Raw genomic sequence first — 20,379 nt, forward strand, 5'->3', positions numbered from 1 at the left:
TCCTTGCAGATCTTTGTTCCTGCATGAGACTTCCTCCTGTAGGAACCACCTGATTCCTGTCATTATGAACTATAAAGCCATTCCCCTCCCTTCCTTCTCAAATTTAAATACGCTTTGTTTGGAGGAATACTGAAGTACCCCCCTCCAGCCCATTCTCCCCCCGCTCACTGTCTCTCTCTCTCTTTCTCTCCCTCCCTCACTCTATATATCTCTCCCTCCCTCTGTCTCTCCCCCTCTCTCTTTCTCTCTCTCCCTCTCTCTGTCTTTGAATTCATTTGAGTTCAGTATGCTTTAGTGGCATGAAATACATATAGTAAATATTGCCAAAGCGTTATATATTTTAAAAAATCAAAAGTGATGAAAAGAACACAAAAAATAAGAATACATATATAATAGAGAGATAGATAGATATACGTATCTAATTCTCTTTCATTCTGACAGGGCTCAGGGACTCAGTGGATTTTAAACTGTCCTTTTAAAGTGTCAGTTCTGCTCTTATTTTCAGTCTGACTTCATTTCCCCAGTCGGTCTGGCCTGTGTCTGATTTGGAACTCACTGGCGCATGAAACTCAGCTCTCTCTCTCTCTCTCTCTCTCTCACACACACACATACACACTATCTCCCTCTCTCCCCCATCTGTCTCAGTCCGATTCAGTTTCAATTCAGTATGCTTTATTTGCTTGAAATACATGCAGTCAATACTGCATTATATACAGTTTCAAATAGAATGAGAAAAAAACATTATAAACCCTTAACCATTTAATACTGTAATTGCAATATTAATATAATTCAGTTTTTGTAAGTTAATGCAGTCCAGTGTGTTATATTTCTATCTGTACAGTGGTTATACACTTGCTGGCTGGTTGCTCACGGTTCCCCAGGCTGTGACAGGCTGAAATGTATTGTGCTGCCCGTGGAGTAGTTGACCCTGCTCCCAGAAGGATTTGCGGCTATTCCACGTTTGTCCGGGAAGGAAATATATTTATACAGTTAGAATATTTGCTGAAATGTGTTTTCTGGTTTCTCACAGTCTAGGAGGAAGTGCATCTCTGTCTCTACCCCTCTTGTATTACTGTGACCGCACGAACGTTCCTCTTTGGCAAACCATGATTTCTTATGCCTATCCTTTTCAGTTGCTAGGGTGAGCCTGCACTTGGTCTGGATCTGTCTCTGCTTTGTATCTTTGACAGAGAAGATATATACACATGCATACACACATACACACACACACACATGCAGGTGCACACAAACACACACACGCATGCACGCACAAACATACACACATGCACACACACACTCACACTCACACATACACATGCACACACACACACAAAATCATACATGCACAAGTACACACATACTTATTCTGTAAAGTGTCTATAAGACTGTTCTCTGCAAAAAGCGCTATACTAAATAAATTGAACACACACACAACACGCAGACAACACACACAGACACACACACACACACACACACACACACAGCCACACACACACACACTTTAAAATGATGAGTATCAGCATCCATTTGTTTGTCACGTTTTGGCGCGTTTCTCGGACACAATCTCCGTGTGTTGTTCATTCACAGTTTTGAGCCATTTGGCTGAGAAAGACTCGTGATGACTGCCTTCATTGTGAAGTTAATCATTGAATCAATCATCAATTATTCAGAGAGCTGCCATATTCATTACACAGCTGTGTGCTGAAGAATCTCACTCTCAGGCTCCAAATGTGTTGGATGAAGTTGTTTCCTAACACTAACCCTAAATGGGCAGTTTTGGTTCCGGGATGTGTGCTCTGCTCATATGCAGTTCCAGCTAAGGGTCACCATATTCATATGGAATGTGAACCTGCAATAAAGGAAATAACGGTTAGAAAACCCACAGAAACATTTACGTTTGTTACATTCATTTATTTAGCAGATGATTTTATCCAAAGTGACGTACAAGAAAGATGACAGCACTAGAGTGGCAGCTCTCAAGAGAGTCATACTAAATCAGCACTGGAGTGGCAGCTCTCCAGGGAGTCACACTAAATCAGTACTAGAGTGGCAGCTCTCCAGAGAGTCACACTAAATCAGTACTAGAGTGGCAGCTCTCCAGAGAGTCACACTAAATCAGTACTAGAGTGGCAGCTCTCCAGAGAGTCACACTAAATCAGCACTAGAGTGGCAGCTCTCTCCAGAGTCACACTAAATCAGCACTGGAGTGGCAGCTCTCCAGAGAGTCACACTAAATCAGCACTAGTGTGGCAGCTCTCCCCAGAGAGTCACACTAAATCAGCACTAGAGTGGCAGCTCTCCAGAGAGTCACACTAAATTAGCACTAGTGTGGCAGCTCTCCCCAGAGAGTCACACTAAATCAGCACTAGAGTGGCAGCTCTCCAGAGAGTCACACTAAATCAGCACTAGAGTGGCAGCTCTCTCCAGAGTCACACTAAATCAGCACTAGAGTGGCAGCTCTCCAGAGAGTCACACTAAATCAGCACTAGTGTGGCAGCTCTCCCCAGAGAGTCATACTAAATCAGCACTGGAGTGGCAGCTCTCCAGGGAGTCACACTAAATCAGTACTAGAGTGGCAGCTCTCCAGAGAGTCACGCTAAATCAGTACTAGAGTGGCAGCTCTCCAGAGAGTCACACTAAATCAGTACTAGAGTGGCAGCTCTCCAGAGAGTCACACTAAATCAGCACTAGAGTGGCAGCTCTCTCCAGAGTCACACTAAATCAGCACTGGAGTGGCAGCTCTCCAGAGAGTCACACTAAATCAGCACTAGTGTGGCAGCTCTCCCCAGAGAGTCACACTAAATCAGCACTAGAGTGGCAGCTCTCCAGAGAGTCACACTAAATCAGCACTAGTGTGGCAGCTCTCCCCAGAGAGTCACACTAAATCAGCACTAGAGTGGCAGCTCTCCAGAGAGTCACACTAAATCAGCACTAGAGTGGCAGCTCTCTCCAGAGTCACACTAAATCAGCACTAGAGTGGCAGCTCTCCAGAGAGTCACACTAAATCAGCACTAGTGTGGCAGCTCTCCCCAGAGAGTCACACTAAATCAGCACTAGAGTGGCAGCTCTCCAAGAGTCAACTAAATCAGCACTAGTGTGGCAGCTCTCCCCAGAGATCACTAAATCAGCACTAGAGTGGCAGCTCTCCAGAGAGTCACACTAAATCAGCACTAGAGTGGCAGCTCTCCAGAGAGTCACACTAAATCAGCACTAGAGTGGCAGCTCTCTCCAGAGTCACACTAAATCAGCACTGGAGTGGCAGCTCTCTAGAGAGTCACACTAAATCAGTACTAGAGTGGCAGCTCTCCAGAGAGTCACACTAAATCAGTACTAGAGTGGCAGCTCTCCAGAGAGTCACACTAAATCAGCACTAGAGTGGCAGCTCCCCAGAGAGTCACACTAAATCAGCACTAGAGTGGCAGCTCTCCAGAGAGTCACACTAAATCAGCACTAGAGTGGCAGCTCTCCAGTCACACTAAATCAGCACTAGAGTGGCAGCTCTCCAGAGAGTCACACTAAATCAGCACTAGAGTGGCAGCTCACCAGAGAGTCACACTAAATCAGCACTAGTGTGGCAGCTCTCCAGAGAGTCACACTAAATCAGCACTAGAGTGGCAGCTCACCAGAGAGTCACACTAAATCAGCACTAGTGTGGCAGCTGTCCAGAGATTCACACTAAATCAGCACTAGAGTGGCAGCTCCCCAGAGAGTCACACTTAATCAGCACTAGTGTGGCAGCTCTCCAGAGAGTCACACTAAATCAGCACTAGAGTGGCAGCTCTCCCCAGAGAGTCACACTAAATCAGCACTAGTGTGGCAGCTCCCCAGACTCTAACTAAATCAGCACTAGAGTGGCAGCTCTCCAGAGTCACACTAAATCAGCACTAGAGTGGCAGCTCTCCCCAGAGAGTCACACTAAATCAGCACTAGAGTGGCAGCTCTCCAGAGAGTCACACTAAATCAGCACTAGAGTGGCAGCTCTCCAGAGAGTCACACTTAATCAGCACTAGTGTGGCAGCTCTCCAGGGAGTCACACTAAATCAGCACTAGAGTGGCAGCTCTCCCCAGAGAGTCACACTAAATCAGCACTAGTGTGGCAGCTCTCCCCAGAGAGTCACACTAAATCAGCACTAGAGTGGCAGCTCTCCAGAGAGTCACACTTAATCAGCACTAGTGTGGCAGCTCTCCAAAGAGTCACACTAAATCAGCACTAGAGTGGCAGCTCTCCCCAGAGAGTCACACTAAATCAGCACTAGAGTGGTAGTTCCCCCTTTTAAAGACAAATGTTGACACTGGTCTAGATTCAATCTATATCTGTCCTTGACTTTGACACAATTTAATTCAAGCTTTATTTTTTGCATTCTACTTGCAAGTGTTTTACCTTCACTGCAGTCTGGCAAGTTCAGCAATCACAAAAATGTGAAAAACTGTGGTTGCGAAAAAAAACATTTATTTTTTACAAGGTAGATATTGACAGATTTATTCTTTGAAGATAAAGATGTTTAAAAAAATGTATTTTTAGTGAGACATGAAAGACATGAACTATTTATTTTTATGAAGCAAGTTATGGTAATTTAAACATTTTTTAAATGTCAGTTAAAGACATGTAAAAATTTATTTTCATGAAGTTGAAGGCACATTCATCTTTTTGAAATTAAAGATAATTTAAAATTTCTAAGTACGTTGAAGGCATTTAAATATTTATCTTTATGAAGTAAATTAAAGACATTTAAAGATTTATTTTTCAAGCAAGTTAAAGACTGAACTATGTAAAGCTGTGTGTGACTGAATCTGAGCCAGTGGAGGACTCTCTCTGGTGGAGTGCTGGAGGTGATAGAAGGTTCCAGAAAGCTACCCCAACAGTTTTCAGCAGGCCAAGCCCCCCCCTCCCAGCCTCCCAGGGCCAAGCACCCCCTCCGACCCCCAACATTACGGCCAACTGTGCCGTTTCTGTAGGTCTGCTGGCCACAGCTGCCACTGGCATGGTTCCGATCGTATACCACTCCCGGGTTCATCTACACATTAGAAAACCAGGGTCATAGCCTGGAAGCTCCTCCCATTATAACTTTCAGCTTTATAACTATGTAGCTTTGCTACACTGTTCCATCAGCTGCTCACCAACACCGTCCTGTTCATTTATACCCTCCATCTGCAGTACATCCTCACTGTAAATACTGAGCACAGCTGTAGTATAATGGCTAAGGAGTTGGTCTTGTAACCCGATAGGACAATGCCGTTGTACCCTTGACCAAGGTACTTGCATTGCCTGCATTGCTCGAGTATATATCCAGCTGTATAACGGGGTACAATGTAAGTCGCTCTGGATAAGAGCGTCTGCTAAATGCCTGTAATGTAATGTAGTACAGCCCTACAGTAAATACTGAGAACACCTGCAGTACAGCCCCACAGTAAATACTGAGCACATGGGCAGGACAGGCCACCAGTAAATGTAGTTTATTAATGTACATCTCAACCCTACGCTCATGCACTGGTGATACTGTCTGTAGCCATGTTCGCATTAGCATGATTAGCTGTGCCAGGCTGTGCTGTAATGGTGTGTGTGGTATATATAAAAACCTCTACCTTTGTGTCTGGGAATTTTCGTCGTTTGGTATGTGGGTCGTTCCTGAGAATCAGTTTCAGCCAATTAAGCCCAAGCTTTGGGCGGGCCTGATTAATGCACCCTGTTCTTTGAAGTGGAAATGAAGCTCTGACCCCCAGGCCATGTGATCTGTGTGCCATGTGACCCGCAGGCCATGTGACCTGTGTGCCATGTGACCCGCTGGTCATGTGACCCTGGCTTTTCTCCCGCTGCAGCCTCGTCCCTGCTGCCCCACCGGTTCGTGACGGTGCGGAGGGGCAGCCCCGCGGCTCGGAGCGGCCAGATCCGTCCAGGGGACCGGCTGGAGGCGGTGGAGGGGCGCTCCGTGGTGACCCTGCCCCACCGGGACCTCGCCCAAATTCTGCGCCAAGCGGGGAACACCCTCCGCCTCACCATCATCCCCCGAGCCAACACCGGTGAGGATGTACACTTACACACTTACACTTATGCATTTACACACTTACACTTATGCACTAACGCTTAGACACTCACACACATATGCACACACACTTACACATATGCACACACTTACACTTACGAACTTTAACACTTACACACTTATACTTATGCGCTTTCACACTTACACACTTACAACTTTATTCACTAACACTTAGACTTTCATTACACACTTAGACTTACACATTATGCATTACACCAACTTACACACTTACATTTACACCCTAACCTATGCACTGCACACACACACTTACACTTTTGCACTTACACACTTGCACTTACACACTTAGACACACACTTACACACTTACATTTACACACATTACATTAACTTACATTATCATTGCATTGCAACGTTTACCAAACGCACAATGTACATTATGCACTATGCATTACACACTTTACACACTACACTTACGCACTTACACTTATGCACTTCACAACTACACACTTTCACATCATTTCACTTATACCACTTAGCACATTACACACACTTACATTATAATTCACTACACACACACTTATACACTTTCAATCACACTTACAACACACTACACTTTGTTACACACTCACACTTACATACTCACACATTCACACCCAACTACACTCACTACACTTACACGACCACTTACACACTAGACACACTTCACACTTACATTCACACTACATTAGCACACACACTTACACCACGCTACAACACACTCACCCACTTCACACTACTATGCAATACACACACACTTACACTACACACTTGACTACACTCACATACACACACACATTTCACACTTACACCTTATACACACCAGTCCAACAGTGTAACAAACACAGACCACTCTCACATAAACATCTTATAGATGCTGCACAACAACTCCCACGGACACACAAACAACGTCGAGACACACACAACAGCACACAGTCATACAGTATACGACGGTATATTGCGCACATAACAGGTTGGAAATCTCCAGTGGGAACCAAGTGGACCTGTGTCACTGATGACCACTTTTCTCATTGAAGTTTTACAAGCGAAGGAGACTCCCATGGTGCCATTGCTCTATGAATAGGACGCCACAAGTGAGGTGTGGTTATTGCCATGTGTAAACGTTCCCAGGAAAGAATGTACATTCCAACAGACTCCCTGGGGACACCCAAATGGCCTGCTGCCGGTGATACCCCTTTGATCTGTGGCTATTGTATATTCTTACAAACAGTGATTGAACTCTATTTGTTGCCATTTGCCTCTAACAATGGGAAGCAGTTACAGAGTGTGAGTGTGGGAATGTGTATTCAGAATGTGAAGTTAAGACACAGAAAGGAACTTAATTGTTCAAACCTATCAACACACACCCACAAACGCACACACACACACACAAAAACACACGCACACTCACACACACATACAACACACTTACACACACACACACTCACACACACACACACGCCTTACCTAAATGTGCCTGTAACCACACACTTCCTTCCTCCCAGGCTCCTCCAGGCAGTCAGAGCCCACGGACTTTGACAGCAGTTACAGGACCCGCAAAAACCACAGGTCACGACCCAAGGTGAGGTCAGAGGTCACTGTGCCCTTTGGTGTGTCTCTCTACTGCTTTATTCCTCTCCCCTCTCTCTGCCCCCTTTTCTCCTCTCATCTTCATTCGTCCCTTTTTCTCTCTTGCGCTCCTTCTCTCTCTCCCTTTCCGCATCTCCCTCTGTCTATCTGTTTCCCTCTCTCTCCCCGTCTCCCTAGCTCTCTCTCTCCTTCTCCATCTCTCTCTACCTCACTTTCTCCCTAACCCTCTCTCCCTCTCTCCACCGCTCCCTACCTCCATCTCTCCCCTCCCTTTCTCTCCCCCTCCCTCTCCCTCTCGCCCTAACCCTCTTTCCCTCTCTGTCTGTCCCCAACAGGACTCTCGGTACTACAGTGTGGATTTGGAGAGGGGTCCCACAGGATTCGGGTTCAGCTTGCGGGGGGGTTCAGAGTATAATATGGGCCTGTATGTGCTGGGCCTCATGGAGGGGGGGCCTGCATCCCGCTGCCACAAGATCCAGGTAAGACCCCCCCCCCATTTTCCAAACGCCCCCCACCCCCCACTGTAAATGTGCACCCTAACCCCTATCACCCAAAACGCCCCCCCCCCCCCCCACTGTAAGTGTGCACCTAACCTCCATCACCCAAACCCCGCCCCCCACTTAGGAGTGTACCTAACCCCCCATTACCCAAACTCCCCCCCCCCCCACTGTAGAGTGCCTAAACCCATCACCCAAACTACCCCCACCCCCCCACAATCCACCCCCCCCCCCCACTGTAGAGTGTGCTCACATCATTCATGCAGCAGTGCGTGGCACCATGTATGAATGATGTGAGCATCACAAATTTTGGTGTGTTTGTTTGTGTGTGTGTGTGTGAGAGAGAGAGAGAGAGAGAGAGGGGGGGAGAGATGTCAATAACAGGAGTGTGTGTTTGTGAGAGAGATGTCAGTAACAAGTGAGGTGTGTGTGTATGTGTATGTGAGAGAGATGTCAGCAACAGGTGTGTGTGTATGTGTGTTTATGTGTATGTGAGAGAGATGTCAGTAACAGGTGTGTGTGTGTGTGTGTGTAAGTGTGTTTATGTGTGAGAGATGTCAGTAACAGGCATATATGCATGTGTGTTTATGTGTATGTAAGAGATGTCAGTAACAGGCGTGTGTGTGTGTGTGCATGTGTGTGTGTGGGAGAGATGTCAGTAACAGGTGTGTGTGTATGTGAGAGAGATGTCAGTAACAGGTGTGTGTGTGTGTGTATGTGAGAGAGATGTCAGTAACAGGTGTGTGTGTTTGTGTGTATGTGAGAGAGATGTCAGTAACAGGTGTGTGTGTATGTGAGAGAGATGTTAATAACAGGTATGTGTGTTTGTGTGTATGTGAGAGAGATGTCAGTTACAGGCATGTGTATGTGTGAGAGATGTCAGTAACAGGTGTGTGTGTTTGTGTGTATGTGAGAGATATGTCAGTAACAGGTGTGTGTGTGTGTGTGTGAGAGAGATGTTAGTAACAGGCATGTGTGTGTGAGAGAGAGATGTCAGTTACAGGCATGTATGTGAGAGAGATGTTAGTAACAGGTGTGTGTGTGTGTGAGAGAGATGTCAGTAACAGGCATGTATGTGTGAGAGATGTCAGTTACAGGCATGTGTATGTGTGAATGTGAGAGATGTCAGTAACAGGCGTGTGCGTGTGTGTGTGAGAGAGAGAGAGAGAAAGAGGGATGTCAGTAACAGGCGTGTGTGTGTGAGAGAGATGTCAGTAACAGGTGTGTGTGTGAGAGAGAGATGTCAGTAACAGGCGTGTGTGTGAGAGAGATGTCAGTAACGGGCATGTGTGTGTGTGTGTGTGTGTGTGAGAGAGATGTCAGTAACAGGTGTGTGTGAGAGAGAGATGTCAGTAACAGGTGTCTGTGAGAGAGAGATGTCAGTAACAGGCGTGTGTGTGTGCATGTGTGTGTTTGTGTGTGTGTAAGAGAGATGTCAGTAACAGGTGTGTCTGTGTGTGTGTGAGTGAGAGAGATGTCAGTAACAGGTGTCTGTGTGAGAGAGATGTCAGTGACAGGCGGTGTGTGTGTGTTTGTGTGTGTGTGAGAGAGATGTCAGTAACAGGCGCGTGTGTGTGTGTGCTGCAGGTCAGCGATCAGCTGGTGGAGATCAATGGAGACAGCACGGCTGGCATGACCCACAGCCAGGCTGTAGAGCAGATCCGCCGGGGCGGACACCGCATACACCTGGTGCTAAAGAAGGGGAACGGATACGTGCCTGACTACGGTGAGGGAGAGGGGGGAGACGGGCAGAGAGAGAGAAAGGGAGGGCGTCCCACACAGCTTCTGTTCTTCCTTACTGTTCTCTACTCTCTGTGGGGATTTCTCCTGTGCTGTAGTTATTCTCTTTGTGGGGGGGGGGGGGGGTGTTTCCACTATGGCTATTCTCTCTTTCTCTTTCTCTTTCTGATGGTGTACTCACACTAACTGCAGGTGCTTTTTTCTTCTGTTGGGTCTTCTTTCTCCTCTTCTGTTTTTCTGGGTTTTCCTCTTATACCTCCTGCTTTATACCCTTTTACTTTTCCAAAATTTTTCCTTTTTTCTTTGGCCTCTCTTTTGTACCACAACCCTCTACCTCCCCTTCCTTTTTCTCTCTCTCTCTCTCTTTTTCTCTCTCTCTCTCACTCAGTGGAGCTGTCCAGTTTGTCTCTCTGCATGACCAACTCCAAACTGGGAGAACCTTGTTTCTATGTCATCGGACGAACAGAGAATATGCGGTTGGTAACCGTTCCTGTTAGTTCTTCACTTTTTCGTTTTCTCTGCACCCCTTTCTTTTCTCACATCTCCTCCCTGTTTTTAGCGCGCGCGGCCTCGGTCACGCTAAGCACACGCCGTTGTTTCGGCTCCGTGTTTCTCTTCGGCACGTTGCAGTAGCAGAGCTCACGGCTCGTATGTTTCAGTGCGTAGGGTGGAAGGAGGGACATCCCTGAAAGCCTGCAGCAAATGGGCGTGGGTTGTGATGTCACAGCTGAGGGCCTCTGGAAGTCGTCCGCCATTTTGTGACCGTCCAGTGGCCTTCTCGCTGTGAGAACACTGGAGATTTACCTGCACGATAAATGTCTTTTTCATCACTAGTCCGGGGTTCTTGCCTCGTGCGGAGAGATTGGCGAGTTGCCACCAGTAAAATGGCCAATTGTCCAAGCGCATATGCGTAACAAACCAGCCAATCAGATCACCTGTTGCTCCAATAATGGCAGAGACAGAACTTAACTCAAGTTTTAGAGCACCAAGCTGAACATCTGTTAACTACATAGAATATCATCGAATCACAAATAATATCTGTGCCATGATACCATAATTTCACCTGGCAATGTTTAAAGTCCTGCCCTGCAAATGTTGTGAATTATGCTGCGGTGATATTACAGTTGTGTTAGACATATACAGATGTATGTAGATAATATTTGTATATTTATTTTTTATACAATGTGAATTATATGTTGAAAGCTGCAGTCAACTCCAGAATTACTGGCTCCCTCCATGAAAATGAGCAAAAATGGCTGTTAAAAAATGAAAACATATATTACGAGTCATATTGTGGCCCCAAACAAATGGGAAAGCCGTAGACTTTTATTTTGACACAATCATTTTTCAAATTATAAAAACGTTTTATTGATCAATACAATTCTTCTGCAAAACATGTTAAAAAATTATTATCTCCCCCTGGAGAACACTTTTGGAGAAATCTTGGACCACTCCTCCATGCTCAGAATTTCAATATTCTTATGTTTGCACTTGCAGCAACATTTAGACTTAAAATTTTATATCTATTTTTTTTGCTAAAAGACGAAAATACTGCCAATTAGGTGCCGCAGTCTGACTCATTTCAAGATTTGGGATAAAAATATTTCACTTGTCAAGCCAACAGTAACATAAAAGAAGCTACTTGAGAGAAAAAACTGTAAAAGAAGCTACTTGAGAAAAAAAAAAGATTTTAAGTCTCATTATAAGATTCAAACACTTGATAAGACAGACTTGTTTGCATTGCAGCTCTGAAACTGTGCTCCTTGGGTCCTTCTTTGCCTCCCTCACCATCTCCCTCACTGTGTGCGGGCGCAAGATGCACAAGCATCTTCTTTCTGGCAAATTTGCAACGGTTCAAGACTACTGAAGCTTTCTGCTTATTGCCCTGCCTGTGCTGTCTGACACATTCAGCTGTTTGTGTGTTTTTGATCTGTTCGTTACCTGAGTTGAAAGCTCTTTGGTTTTCCTCTCGGTGAGGGATTTTGCATGTGTGCAACTGCATGTCTATACCCCAGTGGTACAGGACAGGAAATGGTCAAAGGCAGCAATACAGTTACCGGAGAGTGAGATCAATTGAAAAAATATATAATTTACATTACATTACATTTATTTGGCAGACACTTTTATCCAAAGCGACGTACAAAAAGTGCATTTCATGGTCATAGACAACTGCTAAACACAGGTTCAGTAAGGTACAATACTTATTTTGTACAGCGATTTCTAGCCAAGAACACAGTTTAGTTCACACAGTGAACACTATTCAGACCTAATTTCATCACAAATGCCACACTGTCTGGGTTTTTAAATGTTCTTTTGGGGTGCCATCCTTTTAATGAGGATAATTTTTATAAGAGGGAAAGTAAGTAGTTCCCTCAAACATTTGAGCAGAAAACCTGAGTCATTATGTGTATTGTTTATTCTGTACAGTCATCTTTGCTCATTTTCATTAAGGTGTTGATAGTTCTGGAGTTGTCTGCATATCTACATGATGTGCATGCATGATGGTTATTTGTTTGTGTGTGTGCACTGTGTGTCTACTGCATTGTGCTGGTTGCACTGCTTTAAAGGGCAGACTGAACCCCCCAATCCAGGGCAGCAGCTCAGCACCCCTGGCCTTCCCACCCTGCTCACCCTGGGCATTCACCCTGCTTCTGTCAGTCTCTCTGTGTCATTACATTACATTTATTTGGCCAAAGCGACGTACAGAAAGTGCATTTCATGGTCATTGGAACAACTACAAAACACAGGTTCCATAAGGACACAGTTCAGTTCAGGCAGTGAACACTATTCTGACCTAACTTATGCCAAGCCAAACTAGGGAGAAGAGCAAGCTGCAATATTAGGACAAATACAAATGACAAAAAGTGCTGGAATGGGGGTACATGTAACATGAGTGTCATGAAAGGGGCTCATATGATTGGCAGCTAATGTGCTTTTTGTCTTTATCCCCACCCCCCCCAGGCCCTGAGCTCGGAGCAGCCCCCCCCTCCTCTTCCCCGTACCCCGAGGAGTCGGGTGTGGCTGCAGTAGAGGGCCCCGACGGCCTCGCCAGGAAGAGTCGGAGGTCAAAGGTGAAACAGAAGAGAGGGGGGGGGACCGGAAAGGGGAAGGGGAAGAGGAAGGGGGGCGGCTCGGGAGGACGGGGCAGGAGCAGGGGGCGGACCCCGGACACCGACCCGGAGGCGGAGGCGGGGGAGAGAGACGGGCGGAGCAGCAGGGGGCGGAGGTCGAGGTCGGCAGGGACACACAGCTTGCCCCGGGGCGCGCCCAGCAGCCGGGGGGGCGGGAGCGAGGCGGGGGGGGAGGAGCCGGATTCAGGGAGGGAGACGGAGAGGGGGAGGAGGAGGGGCAGGGAGAGGGGGAGGAGGGTGAAGGGAGCCAGAGAGGAAGAGGAGGAGAATGGGAAAGCGAGCGAGGAGGAAGAGGCGGAGCGCCTGGCCAGCCTCCCCATCCCGAGCCAGAGGCTGCCCAGGCCCAAATCGGCCCGGGGCGGTGCAGGGGCGGAGCAGACGGCCGGAGCACCCCCGCCGGCCCCTGACCGGGCCCCTGACCGGGCCCCCTTCTCCTTCCTCATGTCCCTGGACCCGGAGGCCGCCGAGTCCGACTCCGGGGCCAGCCTATCGGAGGCCAGCGTTTCTGGGGCCAGCCTATCGGAGGCCAGCGTTTCGGGGGCCAGCGTTTCGGGCCTGTCCCTCGCCGAGGCCGCCGCCCTGCCGGAGTGGTGGAAATGGAGGGCCCCGGATCGGGCGCAGAGCCCCCTGCGTCCCGGCCCCTGGCTCAAACCCAGCACCCTGAAACTGAGTCAGGTCAGGGAGGGGAGCAGGCCCACGAGGAGAGGGGGGCGGGCTGTAACACCAGTGCACCTGCGAAACTCACCGTGACGACCGTTTAAATGAGGACCAAGGCATTCTGCTCCAAGCGGCAGGTTAGAATACTGTGAGGAACCCACTAAATGTGCTGCTGTGAACTTCCAGCTTAACTGTTGCCAATTTTCTCACGTCTGGGTGAACTGCTACTGCCATCTAGAGGATGCTAGCGAGATAGCGTGCTGATTTTTATAATGGTCCTGCTATCCTCTGCAGGCACCATTCGAACATCAGCCACTTCCTGATGGCTCTTCGCAGTCACATATCTCTCCTCATATATGCATATATATACAGTATATTACTGTGAATACAGTTTCACATCACAAATTCATTCATGTTGATTTTTATGTAAATTGTTTTTTATAAAAGTTCCTGAGGGGGGTGGGGTATATTTGAATCATGTGAATGAGCTTGAAGCAAAATTATGATCTAAGGATGACTGTGAATTAAGCTCTAAAAGTGCAGTTAACATTTATATTTTAATCCTTAATTTTTCATGCTTCATTTACTTTAATCTTTTGCCACTAGCACCATTTTTATTAGCATTTTATCAAAAATCTTTCTCAATTTGTTAGTCATGAAAGTTGAAAGTCCTTTTGAGTAATTTGAAAGTAATTTCCAGAATATACACAATATTTATGTTGAATACCGTTAAAACATTTTTTTACGGATTGACACATTCTGGCTTTTAAACTACAGATGGTTTAATTGCCTTCACGTCACAAAGTTTCACTACAAACGTAATTAGGACTGAAATGCTTATATGCCAGATATTTATTTGTCTGGCATACACTCCATCATTGGTTACCTTCTGCTGTTAAAAAAAAAACAAGTAAACAGAGTTTATTCTCCTCTCTAGATTAGCTGTTATAGCCTGCCTCCGTCTCCCCCCTCCCTAATGAGGCGGCTTTCCATTCAAAAGTCTGTCGGGAACAGCACAGGGCCTGTCGAGTGTAAACTCACACGGTGGATCGAGGAGAACCGGGCGCAAAAAAAAGACTCCGCTAGTTCTCCTCGATCCACTGCGCCGGTTAGCGCTCGACTGTTCTCAACAGACTTTTGAATGAAACGGCGCCTCCATACTCCCTGCTTTCCTCTGCCGCGCGGACCTTCCACCGCTCCGCAGTCTCCCTCTCCCTCCTCCTCCTCTTCTCCGTCGCTCATACCGTACTTCCGCTTTACGTTCCCCCTCTCCCTCGTGCCGCCCGTCCGCTCCAGGTTCAGACGGGGCATGGCGGAACTTTTGCGATGCAGGTCTTCTATGCATTTCTCTCTGCAAGACGACGTGCTGGTGTCTGTACCAGTGACAGGGAATTATCATTGTGTGCTGTTAAACACCCTGGCTTTCAAAGTCTTGGAGTCGCCGGCAAGCGGGTGGGCGAGCGAGCGAGCGAGCGAGAGAGCTTCGTACTGTAAACACGGGAAAGACAGCCAATATTTAACATTAAGTGCATATGACTCATGATATTTTTACCTCATTCCTCTTAGCAATAATGCGCCAGAGCCCCACCGGTGTGAAGTGTGCACGGTGTAGCTTCCGGGAGCACCCTACATTTAAAAAAACCAGAGGTTACAGAGCTGAACGGAATGTTCCGGGGTGCATTCCTTTAGAATGAACCCGTAAGGTAGTAGGACGAAGCCTGTTTTGCATTTTCAGGCATTTCTATACAGTATAAAAGTTCCCCTGTGGACTCCATTCATTTGACCGCCAGCGTGTCTATGTGTATATAAATATGTATTTGTATGAAAAACAAAGGGCAAAAGACTAGTTACTATGTTTTATGCATTTGTGATTTGTGTACAGACGGGGTGTAAGGAGAAGAGTAGATAGCACTGTTAATAGTGCGGGACTGACGGACATGTTTATTCACCACTGCAAGCATGCCAGCACGGCCCCCTTCTTGCATATAAAACAGGCTTAATATTTGGTAAACGGGACAAACGCAGAAGCCTGGAGGGGTTCGGTGTAGCTGATTAGCCCCCGTCCAGCCGGTCCGCATAACCATATCAAGAAAGGCTCTGGAGAAATGTTTTGACTCTATCTCGCCATATGCTAAAATCCACATACATCCAAACCCATGACCATCAGAAACAAAAGCCAATTTATAACTGTACCTTGATCTTTTCTTAAGGTTTACTTCTGTGCAACCAGGTTAATGACATGACTGAGTCAGTATCTAATAATGGCAAGATATATTTTCCTTTTAGTGTTACGCAGGGGGACGAAATTAACACCTCTGGTTATGAATATGAATATGTTTTTTCGAAGTATTACTAAAGTAAAAAAAACAACAATCGGTTTCTAAAGATTGGAATTAAAGGAATGCTTCTTATTGTGGCAACCAGTCTGCCTATTGGAAAAATGTGATATTTGGAATGCAAAATGTATTTTAATGTATTTAAATGGCTGCATTTAACTCCTTGCTCTTCTATTGCATATTGTAATGTACCTTATAAAAATGTAATGACTTGCTAATGGGAACGATGTTGTATATAAGCCCACTCAAAAAAAATTTATGTTTTCCAGAGTTGGTCACACGAGAGGGTTTTGGTATTTAAAAAAAAAACAGTGCAGGACAGAGCAGCAAGTGTGCTCTGTACTGGGCTCTCAGCTGTAGTGCACGAGACTGCAGCTCTGTTCACACATTAAACACAGGGAGGAGGGACAGTTTCCCAGCTGGACTGGGGCAGTTTAGCACCAGTGCTGGGGCAAATGTTGTTAGCTCTGTGAAAATGTCCAAGGATCATATCTCCCAGTGAGTGCCGGACTATTTGAATAGGTCTGAATCTGAGATTTCTGTGCGCAAGATACCAGACTGTACAGGGAAGCCACCGTTTTCGAGCCAGTGGCCACCTTGACTTTTCATGTCAATGGCTGTATGTATATAAACTCTATACTATAAATGCAGATGTACAGGTTTTTTTTTTTTTTTTTGGATTATATTATGGTTTTGTTTTCTTGAATGCATCAACAGGGAATTTTGGAAAGTGAACGACTAAAATACAGATGTTGAAGAACAATAAAGTAATTAACAAGAGAAGGTGGGTTTGACTGTTTTGTGTGTGTGTGAGAGAGAGAGATATCCAATGACCTTGATATGCACTTTTGTACGTCGCTAAATAAATGTAATGTAATGTAAGAGAGAGGAAGCGAGTGAGAAAGAGAGGTGGTCTCTTACCTTTCTTCCCAGACACAAGGTAAATAAATCTCCCCCCCCACCTCCCCAGCTGGTAGCTATAGCACCACATTAGTAACTACTTTTTGTAAACCATCAGACCAGCAGGGGGAGCCACACCACAGTTTTTCAAATTCCACAGTTGGTGAGTGTGCCTTGTGCTCAGTTTAGCCCACCGTCACTGTATTTGGAAATGTTTCAGGCTCTCTTGGAAACCTTCCTCTTGTTTGCCAAGCTGAAAGTGTGAAGTAAGCCAAATTTTAAATCCGCAGTGTATAGCACTCACAGCAGTGGGCCCCCGCCTCCACCCAGCTCCAACCCAACATCGTGGGCGTGGTTATGAGAGTGGCAGATGTCATGTCAAATGAGTTGCTTTTGAGCAACAGCATAAATAGGTCTGATCTACATGAGTGACTGAAGAACTTCCTGTATTGGAAGGCCTATGGTGGGCCTATGTCATCCATGGGTGCATTCCAATGGATGATTTTTTAATCTCCTTGATCCTTGTCATGTGTCCTTTCCTGGTATGGAAAGGCAAACGGGTCCAACATATGTGAAGTTGACATCTACCTTGTCTGCAGGTAGTTTAAAGATACATGAAATTGACGTCTGGAATCACGTGCTGTCAATGTGTTGAGAACACACAAACAACACAGTTCACTTACTGGCTTTTAAAGGGATAGTTCACTTACTGGCTTTTAGATGTCTTACTGGTTAGGGACTGTTCACTTACTGCTTTAAGGGATAGTTCACTATGGTTTTAAGGGACAGTTCTATGCTTTACATTGGTTTTACTGTATGTTTTACTGTATGTTTCTGAGTAAGCCAGGCTATTTTTGATCTGTCATGATGTGACATTTACAGCAGTTCGGCCTTAAAATAGCAGATGCAGGGGGATTAGGGGGTAGCAAGAAACTGCGCTTCAAAACACCTTATATAGCAATGTTATGTTTGTCGATATTTTGAACACATATATTTTGTACTGTTTATTCACAATTATGAAACAAACCATATTCATTTATGTCTTGTGCTGGTACTTATTTTCTTGTTCTTGCATTTAAAGTGTTAATTAAGCCATTAGGCAAAGATGTATACTTAATCTTTTCACATTTTCGCATAAATAGTGATTTACATGTGAAATTTTTGTTAAATTTTGTTCGCCGTAAAGTATGTCATTTCTAAACAGGACATGTGGACGTCTGACATCTATGAGCAAACCCCTCTGCCCCCCCCCCCCCCCCCCCCCAGAAAGGTAACATGAACAAGTAGATCAAGTAAATCTTATATTATATCCAAAGATCCAGGTGTAATCTTATCTGACAGTGTAGTGCTGTTGGAGCAATTGTGATTGACATATGTAGCCACTGAGTACACACACAGTTTATATTCCAACAGCACTGCTGATAACTGTGCACACTGAGTAGAGCTGTACGTGTTTACACACTGAGTAGAGCTGTACATGTTTACACACTGAGTAGGGCTGTACATGTTTACACACTGAGTAGAGCTGTACATGTTTACACACTGAGTAGAGCTGTACGTGTTTACACACTGAGTAGGGCTGTACATGTTTACGCACTGAGTAGGGCTGTACATGTTTACACACTGAGTAGAGCTGTACATGTTTACACACTGAGTAGGGCTGTACATGTTTACACGCTGAGTAGAGCTGTACATGTTTACACACTGAGTTGGGCTGTACATGTTTACACACTGAGTAGGGCTGTACATGTTTACACACTGAGTAGGGCTGTACATGTTTACACACTGAGTAGAGCTGTACATGTTTACACGCTGAGTAGAGCTGTACATGTTTACACACTGAGTAGGGCTGTACATGTTTACACACTGAGTAGAGCTGTACGTGTTTACACACTGAGTAGGGCTGTACGTGTTTACACGCTGAGTAGAGCTGTACATGTTTACACACTGAGTAGGGCTGTACATGTTTACAAACTGGCCATTTCTGAATTTAGTTGTTGACTATTTGGTGCCAATTGGTCTGCAGTCACAACAATGGGCACTAAAACGTCACTGAAGCTCAGTCATAGAGCTCCCACACCAGCCTGTATAAAATCTCTTCAGTGTTGTCCTCCTCGTGTCCTCTGTTGTCTTTCCCTTCAAAGATTTCTGTTTTCTCATTTTAATTAGAAAACCATGGACAAATGAGGAGATGGGGACTTCCCTATACAGGACTAAACACAAATATCCTTCCCATCATACCTTGCTGTACAGTACTACATGTAAATATCCTTCCCATAATGCCTTGATGCACAGTAATCCATACAGATATCCCTCCCATAATGTCTTGTAGTACAGCACTGCATACAAATATATCTCCTATATTGAAGGGGTGTCCAGTCTTATATGAAAAGGGCTGGTGTGAGTGCAGGTTTTTGTTTTAGCTCAGCCCTAAAACATTTGATTCTACTTACTGAATCAAGGTCTTGATTGAAGACCATAATTAGTTAAATCAGGTGTCACAGTGCTGAACTAAAACAAAGACCTGCACCCACACCAGCCCTTTTTGGATAAGACTGGATGCTGATGAACTGGTATAGCCTTGTTATACATTGCTCATCCCCAAGCAAACACATTTTTAGCCACCTGGTCTGAGCTGCCCTGCTTTATAAATACTGCAACAGTGTTTATACCTTATATAACATGGTTTTGCATTTCATAATTCAGGGACATTTCATGTGCGTGAATAGGAAGCAACATATTCTTTTTAACAAAAAAAGATCTGACCTCTGTTTCCTCCTCTACAGTCCATCGCATTTAGCTCTGTGGATTTCACAGGGCCCCAGCCTTCTTAATGTTGGAGCGATGAATGCAGTGGTTCTCCATGTAGTGGCCAAGGTCAGCAAACGCACCCCTACACACTTCTGCAGTGTGCAAGAGCATCAGCCTTCTCTACATGTTCTCAAACTGAGTGGCCTAATGTACTGTACTTAATTCCTAATGGAGACACACACGCCCACATACACACACACACACACACACACACACGCACCAGTAAGACACACAAACAATAGCCTATCCTAAAATGCACTAGTATGGAGTTATACAGTTGAGGCAAAAAGTTTACATGCACCTAGGCTAAAGATATTCAAACTCAGTTTTTCACAACTCCGCACATTTCATGTTGCCATACATTTCTTTTGGCGCATCTACTTTGTTCACATCAGAGGTAATTTTAAAACAATCGATTAGAGACAGATTTATTTCAGATGTTACCTCCACAAGTCAGGTTTCTCCTTACGAGCAATTTCCAAACAAATGAAGGTGCCATGAGCATCTGTTCAAACAATTGTATGCAAATTTAAAAATCTTGGGACCACACAGGCACTGACAACAAGACAACAACAAAGGAACTGGTGAGGGAGTTGGAGTCATCAGGTACCAACGTATCTACATCCACTATTAAGAGGATCCTACATCACCATGGCCTGAAAGGCTGTCACTCAAGGAAG

The 20,379-nt window shown here is 45.4% G+C and overlaps 1 protein-coding gene across 3 annotated transcripts in view; it reads left to right on the plus strand.

Annotated features, from left to right (window-relative positions):
• LOC135238547 (membrane-associated guanylate kinase, WW and PDZ domain-containing protein 1) overlaps window positions 1-16,771 on the plus strand; it is an 86,623-nt gene extending 69,852 nt beyond the window's left edge. For 2 of the 3 annotated variants that reach the window (XM_064306562.1, XM_064306561.1), the window contains exons 13-17: window positions 5,818-6,018; window positions 7,543-7,619; window positions 7,963-8,106; window positions 9,712-9,850; window positions 12,826-16,771. In XM_064306562.1, coding sequence (XP_064162632.1) covers window positions 5,818-6,018; window positions 7,543-7,619; window positions 7,963-8,106; window positions 9,712-9,850; window positions 12,826-13,745 — 1,481 coding nt within the window. In that variant the 3' untranslated portion in view covers window positions 13,746-16,771. Of the gene's footprint in view, window positions 1-5,817; window positions 6,019-7,542; window positions 7,620-7,962; window positions 8,107-9,711; window positions 9,851-10,252; window positions 10,341-12,825 lie in introns of all 3 variants that reach the window. The other variant, XM_064306563.1, reaches the window with a different exon arrangement.
• Window positions 16,772-20,379: the final 3,608 nt, after the last annotated feature.

The sequence above is a fragment of the Anguilla rostrata genome, chromosome 13, assembly GCF_018555375.3.
Source record: "Anguilla rostrata isolate EN2019 chromosome 13, ASM1855537v3, whole genome shotgun sequence".
Classification (NCBI taxonomy): domain Eukaryota; kingdom Metazoa; phylum Chordata; class Actinopteri; order Anguilliformes; family Anguillidae; genus Anguilla; species Anguilla rostrata.